At 33.3% G+C, this 21,944-nt stretch overlaps 1 protein-coding gene across 1 annotated transcript in view; it reads left to right on the top strand.

Moving 5' to 3' along the window:
• LOC123699549 overlaps positions 1-19,120 on the top strand; it is a 39,112-nt gene extending 19,992 nt beyond the window's left edge. Inside the window, exons 2-3 of the mRNA XM_045646524.1 lie at positions 15,312-15,663; positions 16,402-19,120. Coding sequence (XP_045502480.1) covers positions 15,312-15,663; positions 16,402-16,730 — 681 coding nt within the window. The 3' untranslated portion in view covers positions 16,731-19,120. The remainder of the gene's footprint in view (positions 1-15,311; positions 15,664-16,401) is intronic.
• Positions 19,121-21,944: the final 2,824 nt, after the last annotated feature.

Raw genomic sequence — 21,944 nt, 5'->3', positions numbered from 1 at the left:
GGGTGGCTCGGCTGGGGAAAATAACGTGTTCTGTGATTTTAATTAGCTGTGGAGACCCGCCAATTCAGGCTCGAAGTGAATCTGGCTAATTTTTTTTAAATTTACCCTTTGTATAAAAAAATCATTAGATCTGCAATTCTATAGACTTACATTTCTATAGAAATGAAGTTTAAAAATAAATTTAAACGGTAGGTTTTGATAGCGATAATTTTTGATTTTATACATAGCATAATCGATAAAACTAGGTTATATATTATACGTAATTTGCATCTATCAGGATGTGATTATATCCGCCTAATTAAAGGAGCTTAGCCGTAAATAATAACTTATGGATATGTTACTCTAGGAACTTACCTACAACTTATTCATAAATCGCCTGAATGCAAATCTACCTGGAAAGCACCACTTTTCCATTCTAGTATTAACATTTACAATTCGACTTTTTTACTTTTTATTCATTGCACTAGCTTTCTACCCGCGGCATCGTCCGCGCAGTCAAAGAAAAACCCGCATAGTTCCTGCTCCCGTGGGATTTCCGGGATAAAACCTATCTTATGTCCCGGGGTAAAAAGTAGCCTATGTCCTTTCTCGGGTATCAAAATATCCCTATACCTAATTTCATGCAAATTGGTTCAGTAGTTAAGGCGTGATTGAGTAACAGACAGACAGACAGAGTTACTTTCGCATTTATAATATCTATTAGTATGGATTTTATGTTCTTATATTTTCACATTCAAATGGGAAGCACTAAATCAAAATATATCTTTGACGGAAAGAGTTATTCCCTTTATTCTCGAATAATGCGAGGTTATGGGTCAAGGATTAATCTGTAGTAATCTCGTCCGTGCGTCGATTTTAGGATTTCAAGCTTCACAGAGATATTTTCAATGCTTTTGTCGTGTACCTTTTGTTTAAAACGAGCTGGAGTTATCAAATTGAAATGAACTTCAGCAAACGAGAAAACTCAATCTATATAGGTATGTTACCGGAAATGTATGAAATCAAGGAATTGTATACAATTCCTAGGAAATGTGTACAATTCCGATACCATTTAGGAAATGTATAAAATATTGTTAAAAAAACTATTTAATGCATGCATATCCTAGGAAATGTATAATCTTCCTAGGAATTGTATACAATTCCAATATCGTACTAGGAAATGTGTAAAGTAAATGCTTTCTGTAATAAAACACGTTGTTATTTTTTTTATTATAGCTCTTATTGATACAATCGAGTAACAGTCATACCGTAAAATTGTACCTAATAGGTAATATTATGTACATATTATTATCTTACTAATTAACATTTTAAAAATCAACTAGGTATCTAACTTTTGACGTAAATATCACAAAATCAACTTATATTTATTCTTATAAAATCAAATTTTCATTTGGCAAGTAATCAGTCCCCTCGTCCCGCTGTCCCCGCGTATATTTGGCGCAGTCGAATTGTATAATCCGCCGTATTACATTACGGCTAGCTGTTTTAACATGCTGAAAATTCGTCTTTTTCCAAAATTCTACAATAAGATGGTCGCGAGCCGACGGAGCCCCACTTCGTGGGGCTCCTATTTCTGTTTAGTTTTAAAAAAACACGAACCTAAGCTAACCCATCCCCTTATCCAAACCAAAAATTTCTGATTACGAATTATCGGCATAGTTACTACAAAATGCCGACCGTTTGTAAACGGCCAGATTATATTATACAATTTGCCTGCGACATATCAATATCTTAAATGTTTTACATTTCCGATAGCTATTTAGGAAATGGAAATGTGTATAAATAATTTATTTCACACATTTCCGAGCGATTTTAGGAATTCTATACATTTCCTAGGAATTGTATACAATGACGGATTACATACATTTCCGGTAACATAATATACATAAAACTCAAAGGTGACTGATATAGGTAGTGATCTATCAACGCACAGCCCAAACCACTACCACAGAATACTTAATAGTAGCTAAACGCTACGTATGTATCGGGCTGAAATTTGGCATGCAGGTAGATGTTAGGACGTAGGCATGCGCTAAGAAAGGATTTCCCGAAATTCTTGCGGGAATGGGGAAAAACGGGGATGCACGAACAAAGTCGTGGGCAGAAGCTAGTGTAAAAATAAATTCTTATAAGTACATATTTAGTTCATAAATAATATGCTTTGAATATCTGAATCAATGGAGTGAAATCTGTTTTATTTGTAGCTGCTTCATGAGAGAGTTCTATATAGTATTCTGTAGAGCTTTTCGTTAAGTAATATGTATCTATCGTAATGACTTTATTTGTTAGTTTTATTGTTTTAAAATATGACATGCATTTACAGTACTCCCAAACTGATAATGCGCATAGAAAAATTCGTCACTGTTCGGCAACTGTCATATTCCCCGAGCCTCCGAAGATGATATGTATATATATGTAGAGTGGTTAAATGTATTTTTTTTTCATGCATAGTTTATTAGAATTATGAGTTTTATTGTGATTTTATGGTAAAAGAGAAAAGTAACGAAATTTGTTTCGATAATTCAATGTAAGCGAGGATAAGCCACGCGATTGCGAATATATATTTGTCGTATTGATTATTTGGAAAATTAAATTAAACTTAGAACTATTAAAGTGTCTTACTGAAATTGGCGTGATCATGGAGGAAGGTTAAAATAAGACAAAGTTTATATTTAAAAAAAATATTTTGAAACATTGGTTTACATTTAAATTGTAGAAATCTTATCATTAAAATCTCAGTCCAAAGGATTTACAGAATCAGGGATTATCTCTATTTATGATATCGTAGAATGATCAGAACACAGATCACAGAAACTAAAGGGAGATATGGTTAGGGGGCGGGGCCGGTGTCGCAGCAATATGCCCAAAAAGAGAACACATGCTGTTTGTTGCATTCAGTTGACGTTCGACCGTCGGCTGGGTATTATTTGACAATGCCGTGTTGTTCCGTTAAAGTTTGTAAAAACCGAAGTGAAACCAGCAACTTTAAGTCAAATGGAATCACATACCATCGGTAAGTACTGGAAATTATACGATTTTCTTACTAAAATTTCAAAAACAATATTACATAGAGTGATTCTTGGTTTTATTATGTGACAGAACGACATTCACAATAATTTATGTAAATAGTTTACAATGCTTCTTCTGTACGTGACTCTATTCAAACGCGGAGTTCGAATACCGCAATGTATAATGAACATACTAAAGCTAACAAAAACGTTCGATCGTGTAGTACGGCCGTGTAGTAAATTTTTATGAGACACCAGGTTTCGTACTCAGCGCAAGCGATTGGCATCTCTCTAGATCTCTATGGATCAGAACGTTCCTTATGCTCTTATTAACTTTCACTTTCCCCACTGCTATCTGCTGTGTTAATAATCATTTATCGGAAAATTCAACTTTGAAACAACCTTATGAATGGTATGTTACACAGCTCTATATAATTCCATACAGAGATGATACGTGCGGTTACCACCAATAGATATATAAAGACGACTGACGGATTTTTTAATTTTTTGACTGACAGGCTACCGTCACCTACCGCCCGAATTGTTTTCGATTGTGTATGACTTCGAATTGACTCCTATTTCATTCTTACAAGGTGCAAGATGCATTGTTTAGGGCACTTACGATTCAATGATTCGGGGTGATTCGGGTGTTTCTAGAAATACGATAATTATCGAAGATCTGTATGCGTATTATTAATTTTTGGAGTACTGTATGCAATTTTGTATCAACAAAAAATTTTATATTTTTCATGCTACTTTGTATAATCTATTTTATTGGATTCGAAAATCCAATACTTTACTCGATTTCCAAATATCAAAAAATATATTATGTCAATTCAAGCCAACATCCATTTATAACGCGAACTATATTTCCCGAAGTGTCTGGGAAAGTTCAAATCAATCTACTTTTAACAAATAACTAAAATAGTATCGGGCCGCTGCGCTGTCATGTCCGTTGTGGCATTTACGTCGGTCGAAAGTCACAACACTTCGACTATACTTGGTATACTTACAAAGATAGTTCTCGGGAGGCCCAAACCTGCTGCATATTTGATGCTAAGGTGAATCAACAATTAAGTACGTCGACACTTACTTAACGAGCTGGAGCTATTTAAGCTTAAGTCTGTTACATTATGCAGTGAGCACGTGCTTTACTTTATGCCTACGTTTTTTGGAGACGTTACGTTCAAAATGTATTGTTTTTCTTCGAAGTTGTTTTTTTCAAATTTGGTTGAGTGGTTTGTTATAGTTTATAAATGTTATTTAATAATATAAATGTAATCTACTAAATCTTTTTCTGATGTACGGAAATCCACGAATCAATGTAATGAAGTGAAATGTAAGAATTGTTTGTAAAAAGAAAATTCACGCGGTAATTTAGCTCGCTCATAAAAATTGCAAATAATTATGAAATCATATTAAATCTCTACAGCTAACTTCCTTCCTTGTAAAAATTAAACACTACAAAAGTTAAATTGTAAAGCTGTAAAAGTAATCCATTTAATATTAATATAGTACAGCTTTGGATGAATATTTATAACCTCAGTGTAATGCTGTTGGTATTAATTATGCATCCGATCTTTATTATAAATCCGTGAAAAATATAAAACTCGGAAAATAACGATATGCATGCCCCATTTACAAGCCGCACGTATTATTAAATATCTCGCTCAAACTATTAAGTTCCATTAAATATGCTCGTTCTCTATTTAATGTTAAAATTAAACTTATAAAACAATTTATTGTTTAACTTTTTATTTCATTATTTGATATTTAATAACGTACCTACCTATGATTAATATATTATTTACTTAAAAATTATGCGGAATTAAATAAAAACAATAGTCATGTCTCTAGCAGAGATAAATTATTAAGGTAGATATAATATCTTGCTTCTGGAAAACTTATAAAACATCCTTTTATTTTTGTCCCTCCACGAAGATAAAATAGGAGGAGTTTAAGTCACGAATTTTTTGCAAAAAATCTCTTAAAATTAGTTATTCCTGTTAATAAACGAGTAATCAAGATGAATATGACCACGTTTCTACGATTATATGAGTCACGTGCTACAATTTTAAGCTTTTAATGTTTCGAGGCGTTTTTCTCTCGCTTCACAGTTATATCGCTGTCTTTGCAGACTTCCCTTTGTTCTTTTTAGTTTCTTCACTCCACTTTCAACAGTTTAGTTTTGTTTTTCTCGTATAATAGCTGAACGTTTTCTCGGATTTTAAGTTTTCCCGGGTATGGATTATTGAGAGACAAGAGCCGTGATTACATAATATGTGGATCACTAATTTTTTGTATACGATACACTTAGGTTCATTAGAAAACAATGTAGGATATCAAAATGAGCATTTCCGTAAGTAGTACTGTTTAGAAATAAAAATGTAAAATACTCATATTTAAGACCTTTCTTCATCCAGATCCTCAAAGAAATAAATTGATTCTTGGCTTGGTAACGGCAGTGAATCAGAGAAAAATGCGAAAGCGGTTAATATAAATCCAGGTATACCAGTGGCTTAAAGTAACATCTGCATTATGGCATCTGATGAAGTGGCCAGGCGAGCAGCTGCTCCTCAGGGAGTGCAAGTCTCAGCCGCACTATTAATCTGCCAGTACATCCATGTTTCAATCAAGTTCGGTATTGCTTGGCGCAAAACTTTCAATTAATTGCTTTGGTGCATATCATGAGGTTGTTTACTTGATCGGGTTAATAATGCATACGGCGTGGTTGTGAACTAAACTAACCTTATATTCTAGGAGGTAGCAACGTTGACAAGTGAGCATTTTAGTATAGTTGGTTCTTTGATATGCTGTTCCTCTTGCTATTTCGATTACAGTCCGGGCTGTCTGGCTGGCCGCAGTGGTTGCGTTTATTAGTGCGCATCTTATCTGCACAGGAAAATATCCTTAATTTAAAGTCATTTTTTAACGCGTAATTTTTAATCGTTTGCCTTTAGATAGATCCATTAGACATACATTTTTTATTGCAAGACGTTTTTTTCGTTGTTAAATAGGTGCCAGACGCAATTTTTATTTCAAAATAATTAAAATATCATCGAAATAAGTGAAATTCCATCAACATGAGTCCCAGTGAAGGATAAGTAATCACTGTGTTACTTATACTATATACAATATTCATTTTACTATTTACAGTTTTTTGCAACAATCTACCATATCACCTCCTTTTTCCCAACGAACCTCAAATAGGACGTTAATGTAAACTTGATAAAAACCAAATATCATCAAGAAATTAAAGACTTTTTAACGGATTTTAAACGCGATTTATTCATTGTATTATTTTCCCAAGTCTTTAATTTCAAAATGTATAATACTCGCTTAAAATCAAACACTAGAAAATACAAATATCATCAAATTCATATTTATACCCAAAAGTGTAATAAATATGAAACCATCTATTAAAAATATTAGTTTACTAATTATTCAATATAAGTATTAAAAAAGGATAATATAATATAAATAATAAAGTTATTACTTACCTTTTAAGCGGACTCATGTTGATGTAATTTCACTTATTTCGATGACATTTTAGTTATTTTTAAATAAAAATTGCGTATGGCACCTATTTTACAACGAAAAAAACGTCTTGCAATAAAAAAATTATGTCTGATGGATCTATCTAAAGGCAAAAGATTAAAAATTACGCGTTAAAAAATGACTTTAAATTAAGGATATTTTCCTGTGCAGATAAGATGCGCACTAATAAACGCAACCACTGCGGCCAGCCAGACAGCCCGGACTCTAACCGAAATAGCAAGAGAAACAGTATATCAAAAACCCAACTATACTAAAATGACTTTTTTTTAAACGTTGCTAGCTCCCGTACTATTAAGGAAATTTGTAACTTATATTAAAACTGAATTGTATTTTTACTTTGAATGCATTTATTTATGTTATATATATTGCGTAGGTATTTCGTAAACAATAGTGCGCTTCTCAAGTTTTAATCTTTTCAAATGCCACTTTTCATAAAGTACCTACCTATTTAAAATTATTTGATTAATCTAAAAAGTAATAACCATCTATAGATGAATAACTTAAATAGTTATATTAGACATTAGTCCATTTTAACGACTTGCCTAATAGTTTAAGCCACGGATAGGCATGCAATTTGCAATGTTCGTTCTATAAGATCTACATTGTAACATTATTTCTCTACATATACAAGCATAGTACATATACATATATTGAAGTTTTGCTATATTGTGCATTCCGGTGCACAACTATTTTCCAACTTACGCGCTCGTTGTAATTATTTTACGTACAGAACAAAAGGCCACATTTTGCACGGGTTGTTTTTTATGAAAATTCTCTTCAATCTCGCCGGGTTTCGTATAAAACCCGTTGCAATAGTCGAGTGGATAAGTGAGGTTTGCACGAAGTTTGTTATTATGAGATGTCGCAGCCGCTGCCAGCAACGCGCCCTGCATCGCAATGATTTTAGTTAGCGGGATCTATTGTTGTTCTACTACCTAATATTATTGATGTTATAGTTTATAATGCCGTCATATTTATCACCAAAAAGGGTGACTATGGTTCCGGATTTTATATGTACTTTTTACTGTTTGCAGTCAACGTAATTATTAAACTAGCATGAAATCTTTCATTCGTTGAGACGGGATACTAAGTGTATACTATCAATATTAATTTTGCCTCTTATATTAGTGAATCAGCTACTATATTCTGGACTGAAGAATTTAGGTACCTAATAAATAATTTCTTTAAAAATCTGTGTATTTTTTAACTATAAAAAATTCGACATTAGCACCTCATTCCACGAAAGAAGGATTAATGATAGTAAGGCATCATTTATAAGTTTTTCCTAATACATTATGAATTTGGCACATCCTTAATGGGCGCCCAAGCTCGCACATTGCTCCCCTTCCTCAGATGCAGTGAACATTATTAGAATAGTCTGGTTATATATCCATTATCATAACACTTCCTATTCCGATTCTACAATTCTGTTTACCAAATCACATTTTACTGCAGGAACAAATTTGATTAAAAATTAATAGCTGTTATGGATTATCTGTGCCATTTAGGTGAAAATTTTTCTTCTTAAATTTCGTACGAATCACTGTCCGTATTAAGTCGTTGAATATAATGATTTATCATTCAAATTTAGTTTAGACCCAATAAAAAGCCATCACCTTATTCCACGGATTGCCTGCAACGAATTTAATAAAATTATTTATGTTTCAAGGAAAATTACGTGAAAATTTGAATCATTAAAAACGAGGCCAAGTAACGTATTTCAATGCTTTCTGAGGAAAAAATAAAACAGAATTGCGAGGAAATTTGCGCCGGCTACGAAAGCAGCGCCTGTGAATAGCGCTCTAGCCATTGTACGGATCTGCCTGTCGAAGCCTCCACGTCGCTATTTGTAACAATTTGCTCACAGCCGATAGAATGCTCTCACTTTTACTGTCTTTGTTCGCAATAAATGCAACAATTTTATATTGGTTTCCGTAGGTTCCGCCGATAGGACGTTAGGAATGTTACGCACATAAATATTTATATCCGTTTATAGTGTAGACTGCTTTGTATTGTATCGTAAGTAAGTAAGGAATGATAGAGTCTGAGGGTATTTTGTTATATTAGTTTCAATCCTAGGTCATTCTTGTGTTTTACTTATACGCATATCATACATAGTATATCAGTTAACTAGAAGGACATCAATATAAATAGGAGAAACCAGGTTCAACTTTTACTTTCCATAAAATTTCATTCATGCAATATGTAAACCAATAAAAAGTTTGAAATGTTATAATAATAGTCAGAATCGATCAAATCGCGGGCAATGAAAATCAAGCATTTCCTTTGATCGTGGTCTCTTTTAAACTGTCATGTATGTGCTGCGCGTTTGATATTGCATGCAATAAAAATAAAACAGCTTCGTAACGACAACATAGAATATTATAAACGATGTGTACGTTTATAATATTCTATACTTATGTGTAATAGATTCTATGTTATTATAGTCTTACAAATTCAATTATTTTGCAAAGAGAATTATGATATTTTAAACTATCTATTATGTATTTAATGACATAACTTATTATATGTCTGGCTCATAGAAATCTAAATAACAAGACACTAGAAGTCGTAAGCGCGCGTGACATTGTCGCCGCTCAGGTGGTAACCATACCACAAGTGCGTTCGTCGCTGTTCAGTTGCTCTAGAGACGTGCGTGTGTAAACATGGTGTGTTTCAGCATTTCCCATTGCGGAAATACTTCCACAAGTTGTAATTATACTAATAAAGGAATAACGTTTCATCGGCAAATTATTTTTTTTAGAAATAATGCCGTTTTTCCTTAAAATTAAAGAATATTTACAAGTAACGAGTGTCACCATAGTAATCGAAATAACAATGAATGACACAGCCGACCATTCTTATTATCACGTTTAACACAAATTTCAACCTTATTTCTATGAGTTTATGTTCAAAGTTATATCAGACTATTGAAAATTGACAACGTCTGTTGTAGAAAAGCCGAATTTTTTCGTATTGGAGCAAAAAGAAACACTTAGGGGTGTTATTCTAAAATAAACCGTGAATTCGTGCGTTAGGATACATATTCAAAAGCTTAATTTAATATTTAAGTTAGTTTTCACTAAAATCAAGCTGTCCAATAAAAGGCATAGTTTACTTGTGTGTACTGTTTAGCTATCGGTTTAAATGTGTTGATTTTGGCGACAGCGGTTTTCATACGAATTATGACATTATAGCACTTCTATGTGTCTTGTTATTTAGATTTCTATGGTCTGGCTTCTGTAGAAGTTAATTTCTCAATTGAATATACATTATTGCCTTTTATATCACTATATAGCAGATATATAATTCTAGCTACTAGAGCTTGATTTGGTTATCTATTAATTGTTACTTCAAATCATTCCCCCTTTGTTCGTGTACAAATATTAGAATTGATTCGAGAACAGCTGTTTCTATATATGTACATAATTCTTACCAATCTTATAAAATGATTGAAGCTACTGTATATTTATTAACAGTATAAAGCGGGAAGCATAGTTAAGTAGGTATGCCTAATCGCTTGTCAGGAGAAAAAGCTTTCGTCTTGTTAAAAAGCTGGTTTATGATATTAAAATTAATTCGCGCTTTATATTAATCTTTTATATGATTCATATATTAATCTTTTATACATTAATCATACTGTTTATGTTTATATAATTATAATTGTATATAATATTGCATGTACCTATGCAATTTAAAAATTGCAATATTGTTTTATCAAAAGGGAAGTCCTGTATCTAGTTTTTGTGTGAATATATTAAAAACATAGGTACAAAAACACAATTTTTTCTCTTCATAATATAAGTTAAGATTATAAAGAGTTAAGTATTATTTAAAATTTGCATACGTGAAGCAATAATATGGTAATGATCATATTCCTAGTAGTACGTGGGTGATGATACAGATGCATTTCTTAGTTTAGGACAATACCACATTCTATATCCACTTAGATCAAGATAGTTTTTGTTCAATCATTTATATATCCTTCGTTAAATTTTATCGGGTATTGGTTTAAAATTTTCCAAGGAACTTTTTACATTTACTCATTTATAAATTGCTACCTTCTCAATACACATAATATCTTAACAGTAGAGAAAATTGAAATTCCCTTCTACTTTTGCAGTTACAATCTTTCTACTATTAATATTAATATCTATCAAAGTTATCTTTGTAGACGTTTTTTGTCCTTTTAATAGGCTGAAATTTTGAATTCTTGCTCGCTATTGCTGCTCACAAGTCACAATAAAGTATAGTTATTTTAATGTCCGACAATTTTTCGCCATAGCAACCAACGCCTCCTATGGCGACTAAGTCTGTGTATAAGTATGATTCATAGAAGTAGGACATAGAAAGTCTAGCGGATGACAACAGCGTCACGAGCAATGAATATCGAATAAATAGTAATTTCAAATCTCAGTTCCACAGTAGCGGCAGAACCGCGCGATCAGCACGCCGGGATAAGCGATAAGAGGATTACCCGCGCCACTGTTTGTTAGCTTCTGTTTATTTTGTTAATTTTGCTCTTTATTCCCTTGAGACCATACCCGATGCCGCAATTTATGTGTACTCAGTATAATGTGGTCTAGTTTTTGAAATGTTCTACATAATTTACTCGATACAATATGGATTTGGTTTGCATTAAAATCTAATGTTATCGGACGGATTTGCAGTCAAATTTCGTGTGGGTTTAACACGCAAATCAACTGTTAGAGATTACCTAATGTAAATGTAGACATGACCCATTTAAAAAATTATTATGTAAAAAGTTTGGAAAGATTTTATCAATAGATACCAAAACCTAAGAGATCTATTTCTACAATAAGTATTGATGGCAATGACTATTTGGAAATAGCTAATTAGTCAAAAAATGCTATGCATCTTTTGTCTCTTAGTCGGAAACATGAGAACGATCTCCAGAGATTTTAAAATGCAAGTTCAATTGAGTAGCAACTAACGAATGGCTCACAGTCCACAGATGACGACTAACAAGCGCCAATAGTCAATATGACTCAGAGCTCAATTTCACTCTACATACTGAATGGTTATTAATCCCGTTCACTGGGTCACAGGGACGATAACCCACACGAGATACACATCTCAATATTATTGACATTTTATTATTTTTGCGAGCTCGCTTCCTACCTAGTTGGTTAGGAGATAATGAATGCGGGTTTATTTCGATCATTTTGTTTGGTAGCTATATCTTAGATTTTATATAAATCTATGTCAATATAAATTTTTATGTGCTTTAAGTATTTTAATTTTGAAATTACTTATTAAACGTTTATGACTATGAATGAAGACATTCATCTCATCCATTTGACATGATACTTAGATACTATTTTATGAGTTGATCAAATTGAAGTGAAAAGATTATTTTTCCCATATTAGGACAGAAATTATTTTCTATCACTATCCGATCAATCCAGACGAAGTCGTAGTTTACAACTCAAATAGAGATCGGGAAATAGGACACATATAGGTAGTTGTAATATGCTTCATAGTACCTATGTACACACATCTTCACATATCTGATTACATACGCAAGTACCTACTCAAAACGGTCGATTAAGTTATACGCGGTCCGGTTAATGCGTTTTCAATTACATAATAACTAAGCGATTCTCTCCTGATTGGTTTGTTACCTTCAGCCATATCTGTGGACTGTGGTTATCTAATGATACAGCGCCCCGTACGATTGATTATATAAGCTGGGAGAAGGGAGGCTGCCAAACCCGTAGGGACATTACTCCCCGCAACTCCATTTGTTCTGATTTGTTATAACCTACTGCTATTTAATGAGTGAAACTCATAATTTGATTTATCCTAGCGAGAACGGCAAGTCACTGTCTTCAATTTGTTAAAGCGAATAAATATAAGGGCACTTAAAACGTGTTTGGATTATATCCGTCGTGGGAAGTGGTGATATAAAAGTTTGATTATTTTTTTGTTATACAGGGTGTCTCAAAGGAAAGTTTATATTTTGTGGATGATTCGATGTGTTCGATTAAATGAGTGCCGTGAACGCAATGGACTGCATTTGGACGATATTATTTTTAAGAAATAAATTCCCATATTATGCACTTTAATAATTAATAAACATTTTTTCAATACACCGCTTACTTTTTTTTTATTCATCCACAAAATATAAACTTTCTTTTGAGACACCCTGTATAATTTTTGGTTTTATATAAATACTAGCGGTCCGCCACGGCTTCGCCCGTGGTATATATTCACGTTTTCTCTACATAAGAACCATCCTCGTACTTCAAGGAATATAATAAAAAAAAAAATTATCGCAATTGTTCTACCCGTCCACGCGTGTTTCACTTTCATATATATAGACTAAGAGTCATAGAAATATTAATAGCGCATAGTCGAGTTGGTCCCTTTAAGAATGATATACTGAAAATGCTAGATACCTATAAGATTTTAAATAGCTGCAAGATTAATTATTATTTGAGTACCTATTATAACTAAGCCAACTGTAAAACTAAACACGTACCTATTATCTAAGACATTCACTCTAACCTCAATTATGTTAAACAGGGCTAGCACAGGGTACTTATAATTATTTTCACACATAATTACCGAGAGCACGTGTCAATGGGCCATAAGATAAAGGAATGCTCGTAAAAGGACATCGTATTGGCTATTAGCGTTACAAGATGACATTATTGGAACAACCCCCGGGCCCCGCAGTCCCGCGATGTGTCATCGGGCCACAATTAGCGCGGTTATGGCTCCATTGCTTGTCGCGATGCTCGGACATTTGTGGGGAAAAACGTTCCGCCCACATCGTACAACTTTTATTAACGATTAAATAACCATTGAGGTTTTTAAAACCTATTTAAATAAAAAATGTATTGATGATTGATTCCTCTCTTTACACTCTATTTATTAAAATGCGGATTTAGATATCTCAAATAAATAAAACGAAATAGAACACAGCAAAACCGTTCATTAATTAAAGAGAAGTGATTATTTTTCTTATAATATATTTTAATCTAGGTGATTCATCCCGCGTAAATGATATTTTTATGTAAAAGAATAGAATCAGTTTTACTTGGCATACAACGAATGTTCTCTGAATATTTTTCCGTAGAACATTTTCAAGACTCTTAGAGATCTTAATAGAACAAAAGTAAAGAGCTGCACGGTTAGACTGAGATTTTAATTGTGAGACGTCACTTTGTGTTTAAAAATAACGAGCTAGGCTAGCTCTAAAGCTTACTAATGTTTTAATTTTCTAATAAATAACCTGGACAAGTTGTTTGTGCAATATAACTTTAATGCTGGTAGTTAACTCTGCTAAAGATGTTTTCATTCTTCTTATAATTAATTACGAAACCAAATTTTGATACACATTCGACGTCAACTTATAAATTACTTAACTGCGTAGTAAACAGTTATTACTTGGTGAATTTATCGTATGAATATAGGTATTGTATATTAATACCACAATGCCATTCTAATATGTCGTACTTGTAACAATGTGTCAATGTGTGCGTAGATCGTAACAGATTACATAGATATAAGCTGATATCAAAGTGAATATATTCCACAAGATATGGCCTACTAACATGATTACTTTGAACAAAGAGGATGCTGAGATTGCATCAATTAACGAGTGATTTCCTCTTTATTAAAGTTGTCAGGTTACGCGAAAAGAACGTCAAACGACCATTATATTTTTCATACACAGGAGGAGGACCTGAAGAAAATATGGGTAGTATCGGATGAAGACCACAATAACGTTTGTTGTGGTTATGTGATGGAAGTAGTAAAAAGAAAATTTCGGAAAAGTTCATGCTAATAATAAATCATTTAGTTTTTATTCATTATGAGAATAATTTTCTTCACCGGCTCTTGGCTTGTGTGATAGAAGCGGTAAAGTCAAAAAGCATGCACAAAATAAGACGACGAATATTTTCACTACAATTGGAAGTTAGAGTTTGTAGATTTGTATAGAAAAAAAAGTCACTTTATACAACAACAAAATCTTATAATGAAAGCTTTCTATAAAAACAACAAACAGTCGATAATTCTATTTAATTCATGTGAAAATGAATGTTCAATCACATGTTTTATTTAACCATAGGGCGCCGAAAGAACATTCTATTCCATTGCTGATTCGCTATATTATGTTTATAATTTCATATTCTGCTACAAAATTGAAAAACAATTTAACTACACTCTTTCTGCCGTGCCTTAAACTCAGTTTCATAATCCCATGCATTATAAAATCGTCCATTGTTTGAGCACGTACGGCAAACTGTCCATCGATTCCAACAAAAGTCCAAGTTTTAGTTGGAAGCGGTGTGTCCCGCTCGTAACCTAATTAATCACTGCCACAATAAACGACGATTTACTGTGATGTTGAAAAATGCCGGGCTACGAAACGGAGAAGGGTTGAATGCACTAGCTGTCTGGCTTTTGATAAAACTTCTTTCATCATACGTTTATATTAGCCAATTTAGTTGTTCGGTATCAAATACCACGAATACCATAATAATTATTAACCTTTAAGCTCATTTTATTATATTGCAACATAATCATTATTATACCTATAAGGTAATAAATAATTATTGTCCTTTGATTTTATTTCTTCCAATGAAATTGCACTTATCAAGCTGTAATATAATATTTTTGTCAGGTCTTTGCCAGTATTTAACAGCCTAAACACTTATTTTGTACTAAACCTTGCTCCGTTCAGCTGTCCAGTGATATTAACGTAAATTGCAGGAAACGTATCGACGGTGGGCTTGCAGTACAATGGTGCCTCTGTGGGTGGAAGAGGGAGCGGAGGAAAACGACGAGGGCAGCAGGTCCAGAAGGACGCCAGCAGAGCACGCCGCCCGTTGGCACGCACGCCACCTCGAGCGCGTGGGTCACCTGGACCGGCGACGAGGCGGCGGTGTCGTCGGTCGCTGGGTGCGCGCAGCGGCCGCCGGCCCCGGCCGACCCCTAGTTCGTCTTAAGCCTTGTCTATCAGTTTGTCAACTCGTCGAGCAACACTGCCCATACTTTCTGCCGGCGGACCGCGCTCCTGCTTACCCGACGCAATATGCGGGCGAGCCCACGTTCCTATGTCTCGGTAATGCTTTTATTTTTATCTTTCACTGTAGATTGATTTTTTTTTTTTTAATTATCTAATATTTATTTATTATAATTTATATGAATAAGATATAAATTTATTTAATTTAAATAAAGCCACCAAGGCTAAACTACTTGTTACCTTAGTTTATATGAAAAAAATTGAATGCCCATATTATGTCACATTAAAGATATCTAAACAAGTTAGTTTGACTCAGAAGAAATTTTTTGATAGGAATATCCATTGTTATTACATAGAAAAACTTTACAGCGCGCCTTTTCTTGGAAAAAATGTATGCTGAATGCATGTGTTGTGCTGGCAAATAACAGTAAAAGGGACGTTTTAGGCTCGATTAGCTCTCCACCGCCGCTTGGCCGCAGTTCAAATTGAGAATACTAGTGACAAATGGTGCTTACTGTAAACTGCACGCTTTTTATATTTCTTTGACCAATTGTTGCTTCACTTTTCTTCACATTGACCCTTTATTCTTTTGTACAATTTCTTTGAACTAAGTAGCTTGCGGCTAAATCTTCCTCACAAAGAGGCTTTGAACTGATAGTTAACTACATTATATAGAGCTATTCATATTGAAAATGTTTTGAATTATTTACTTTCTATAGTCTTTGAATTCAAAGCTTTATAGTGATTCACGGCTCTACAAGTATCCTCCGACGTCTTTTACACAATTATTTATATGCGTTTATAAAATGGTTGAGTTTAAAATGAACGCTTTTCCAGATCCACGCATACCCGAGACCGGCGCTCAGGCGAACAAGTCCAACTACGGCCCCGACGACTGCTGTTATTGGTACTGCGAAGGCCGCCTCTGCTACCACTGCGAGTCGCGGCTGAGCGAGCCGCAGCGGCCCGACGCCGAGCGCTGCAGCCCCGTCGTGGAGCGCACCGCCACCTGCTCCATGCCCTACCAGGCGCCCGCCTCGGCCCCCGCGGCCTCCCCGCGGCCGGCCCTCCTCGCCACAGCCCTCCTTATCACACTCGCCTCCATGGTGCGGACTTTCTGGACGTCGTTTTTACCTCTAGTGAATGTGCGTGAATCGAGGTTATAGTTTTACGTTTACGTGCGTCGCACCATCGTGTACTGCGACAGCCGAACCACGTTGGAAACTTTTACTAGTGATGTACTTATGATAATAAAAACGCTTCGGTAACGTTACCGAAGCGGCCGGAGACCCGCGACGCCGGGCCCGATCCGCCCGCGCCTTCGTACGGCATCGCGGGCCCCCGGCTCGTATAGACTCTAAGTTAATATTTGTGTCCGATCGTTCATTGATAAACGAAAAAACACCAATAGTTCTATATCGTTACTAAGATGTCTGAAGAAAACTTCGCCGTTGACGACGTTCCAGCCAGTATATTTATGTCGAGAGGGTTTTTAAAATATTTTGTTGGAGTTATTTATTACATTTTTAATGTTGATTATTTTGTAGCTAATATTGCAAAAGTATTTACAGGTTTTAATGAAATAGTAATGCGTATTTTGTTAATGTTATAAATAGTAATTTTGCAAGTATTCACTTCCCGATACAAGAGGTGGTCTTTTTGCACAAAATGTGTAACCGTGTCAGCCTGCAATCTGCATGGTTGTAACGAGTAGCAAAGTTTTAAGTCGCACGGCACTCTTATGTATAATTATTAAATAATTGAGCCGGGAGTCGGAAAGTTGTAACAGATAAGCAATTATTGTTTTGCATTAGTGAAGGAAACAAAATGTTGGCATTTGTGCGGCTTTAAAAATGTAAAAGTCAAATATAACCATATGTTTAAATTGTATTAAATCATTAAAGCACACATAGGATAACACGAGTAATATATTAAGATTATTTTAAAACAGATTGACAATAGTGTTACATGAATGGGTTTTAGAAAATTATTTTTGTAACGATATAGCTTGTCGCGGCATAGAAGCAAAGGGTATATATAATATTAGGTTAAATGAATTTGAAACAATGCGATCAGTAGTTTTTGTTTGTGTGTTAGGTAACAATAAATAATTAAAACCAATATTTATTAAAAATGGATTCATTTTATAGTCATAACGGTTTCTTTTAATAATTAATCACGATTCTTTTTATTATTTTTGTAGCGAACACATTTCATTTGCTTTAAATAATAATATAAAAGGTCATTGTTTCTATGTCCATCGGTCAAAGAATGCCTAACACTGGTCTATAATATATAATATGTATTAAACATTGAAAGAAATGAATATTAGGATTAAATAACGTAGTTGTTGTTTTGTAAGAAGTAAAAAAGAATAAATTATATGTAATAATATATCCGTCTTATGAAAGTATGATACTCAGATTGTAAACGTGGTTGAGCATGATTTTTATATGATATTTGTTTTATAATATATATAATGTACATTTATATTATGTCTTGTATATTGCAGTGACTGTCACCATGTTAATGGGTGCAGTCCTTTTGAATAATTATATAGGTTACTACAGTGTTTGTTAGTTTTCTTATTTAAAAAGAAATAATATGATAGTTGCGTCGTTGAAGATTACTATGTGATCAAAATCAAAGTAAAATTAATGATTGTAAAGACTTTATCGAATGAACATTTGTTGAGAATATTATCCTCGGACGAGGATGTAGTTGTTGATTGCAAAGATAATGATAATAATATTAAGTAAGTTATTTTTTACGTTTTTAATGTGTGTGAATAAAACTAAAACGGTTTGTTGTTTCCACTCCCTGTCTTTGAAGAAAGACCACCGAGGGTGCTAATTGTCTATTAAAGCTTATTAGAATTTTATTTTCTACACTTTAAATTTATCTATCCACTTGCACACTTAAAGTTTACATACATATTATTTACATTATAGCACTAATTGGTTTCTAAATTCACATTTATTGTTTTGCTTTGCTTTATTTTTATTTCATGGAAGGATTGGATATACTCAAAGTCTTATTTATTTAGAAAACTATTTTTTTTTTGTATTCTTAAACTATTAGTTGAACATGTCTGAACTACCTATTTGTTTAAAAGTAATAAATGTTAAATGTAGTTAGTAATTTATATGTCTCAAATTGATCGATTTTAATTCATACCCGTTATATTCATATCTATACGTCTTGATTTTGCAAAAGTGTCTATACAACGAATTTAATTTCTATTAAAACGTTTAGACATCTGAATACAGGTATGACTTCTATTTTTTCGGAAATCCTTATACCTAGAGCTATTGAGTTTTTGAGTTACACACCTCCAATCGAGTTTATTCAATCGTGATGCCTAGTGCCTTCACTCGTTTCGAAGTGAAAGCGGTTGCAAGGTTAGATTAAAGTACGGAATAAACTAACTGCCAGTTCTGCCGCCAATATAGAACAATTCAACTTATGATGCTGTTCATATGATGTCGAGTCGTAGGAAATTAATTGAAAGTTAATTGTAACTAAAATAGTATATAGCGTTCACAAATCAGTTATAGATTTAAGCCGTAAGTATGTAATGACTAATGAGTAATCGTTTAATTAACGTCGTAATGAGTAATTGTTGTGGCGACCGCTCATGTTTGTTCATGTTTGTTCATTTTATATAAGATCAAGTATGAATTAATGAAGAAATGCACAGAAAGCGTCATAATTTGGAACAGATAGTGATTCACTCAAGATACCGAATGGATGGATAGTGAACCAGCCCCAAAACTATACAATATAATAGTTAAATATTTGAAACTCTAAAATCCAACAACCCACGTTATTTTATTATCTTATTCTTCACGTTTACATAACTTAATTTAAACATTAACAATTCTTTGGACGTTTTAATTCGTTTCATTTTCTCTAAATTTCACTTAGCAACCTCATATGTGACTTGATTGAAATTATAAATTTTAATAATTATCAAAAGTGAGTTATACTAGGTACAATAGGTAAATAACGACCCAAATAGCTTGGGCATTTCTCACGATATCTATGTGTAAATTATCAAAATTTAGAATTAGAAAATGAATTACTAGTACATAATTAGTTGGATCAATTTCGAGCACTCGTTAAAACTTACACATTGACCGTACATTCCTTCTTTTTGGATATTTCTACTCTCACTCTTAATAATCTTCTCTTCTTGTCCACTATTTTAACATTAGAGTAGAGTATTAAAGACCAAAAGCGAGGAGTTCGGTTCGAATGTTGTTTGTGATTATATGACATGCCTCATTTTTTATTTACAATTTCATGTATTTTTCAACAAGACATATATTTTGGAAATAAAATATTCACAAATTCCCATTTATTGTACAACTGGTTAAAAGCACGCGACGATACGAAAGGAATCTTTATTTATTATTACGGGTTTTAGTAATTTTTTTAATTTTTGTAGGAACACCTTAGCAATAATTGGTAGTGTTTAACTGTTATCCATGTAGAAATCACATAGACGAGGTCCGCTCATGAACAAAATTCAGTGAATAGTGTCTTTAGTAGGTTTAATATAATGAGTGTATTTCGATGTTTATTTAAATCTAAAATTTGGTGTATTTTATGTTTTATATTTTAATTAAATGTATGTTTTGATGTACATAAATAACGTGTAAATGTTTAACGCACAAATATTATGAAAGAAGTTGCTAACAATGTATGAATATTATGTACTTAGCTGTAACTATTACTGGAAATAAATAGCATAGGAATATGAATGTAGTTACTTTGGTGCGAATTCAAGTTCAGTATCACGATTTATGTATTGAGTGTTTTCTGAGTTCATGTTAAAAATTGGCCGTAATTTTATTACCAGACCTTTAGTATCTTGTTCAGTTTATGTTTGCGAAGAAATTTTGTGTACACGATTTATCCGGACACGCACAATAAAAATATTTACTTTCGGGGTTATAAGTGAACTGTAATTACATATTGCACAGTATGTATAATAGGATAATATATTTTTCTTCTTCGTAATACTAATGTAAGGGAAACAACACCAAATATTAGCCTTCTTCATACTGTAAAATGGATGTTAAATATTTTATACGTCGAAATTTAGGAATTATGTTATTGCATACTCACAAGATAGACTTACAAATGCGCTTATGAAAAGAAATATTATTGTATAAGTCGATAAGTGTCGCGAAGATAAAACCTTGTATTGCATGACAACGAAAAACTTCGTAATAATTTAATTAATGTCTGTCAAACACATCACCATCTTTCATCTGTTCAAAACATTTGAAAACAAAAGGTCTCACAGCTAACGACCATCAAATTTTATATCGATATATTACACCGATAAGGTAGTTACGCGATTGTACTAACCGTGTTTATTAATCAGAGAACCTAGGATAAATATTTTAATCTTATAACAATGGCATATCGAGACGGTGGAATGTCAACCTAAATACTACCGATACTTGGGGTCAAAGTACCTTTAAGATGCATTTTTATAATCCAATAACTAATTGAAAGCTCAGTTGTTGACGCCGACAACCAGAAAGTCGAGAGTTCGGAACTAATCGAGTAGCTATACAAAATGGTTTGCCGATGTCATGTAACATCTGCTAATGTGGACTAAAATTGGCCAGCTTATACTGGCATGGATTGTTAAATGAATGAAACTGATAAAATAATTACAAGAAGCAAAAATACACGGTTACACTTGACTTCGGGCTTATTCTATGAATATGTCAAGGGCTTTCAATTATTTACTAGGTTATAAAGTGGTTATAAAGTTACGATACGGTCTTTCGAATAGTATTCAAATAGTTTTAATGTAATTAGACAATAAACAAGAAGGAATAATCTTTTGCACATTGAATTACAAAAGATTATTATGATCGTGGAGATAGATCGAGTTATACCTATATGTGAAATTTGATGGTCGGTTACAGGGCAAAGTTCAATGACATAACGGGCTCACGATAAAAAAGAGAAGGGTATGGGTGTAATTATCATTTTCGATTTCGAATTGGTTAATTAGTCAATTAATTGCATTCACTGGTACGATCACATTGTGTCAGATTATATATAGGTACGATTATTAATACGTTCGATGAGGCGATGGCTATAAGGTGCATGCGGTGATTCAACCATGTCTTATGAAAAATATGTACCAAGAAATAGATTGTATTATTATTGACTACTACCATAAGAGTTTGTAATCGATTCATCCTTAGGTACCTACTGAAGCCCCGAAAGTGCTATTTCTTCATTCAAATTACTTATATATAGAATTGTAATATATAATTTTTGCCAATGAAAAGTCATATGTTTATGTACATCTCTGAAACAATCAAGTGACTAAGAGAATATCAACTTAT

The sequence above is a fragment of the Colias croceus genome, chromosome 2 (assembly GCF_905220415.1).
Source record: "Colias croceus chromosome 2, ilColCroc2.1".
NCBI classification, from domain to species: Eukaryota; Metazoa; Arthropoda; class Insecta; order Lepidoptera; family Pieridae; genus Colias; species Colias croceus.
This window is presented reverse-complemented; position numbering and strand designations above follow the sequence as displayed.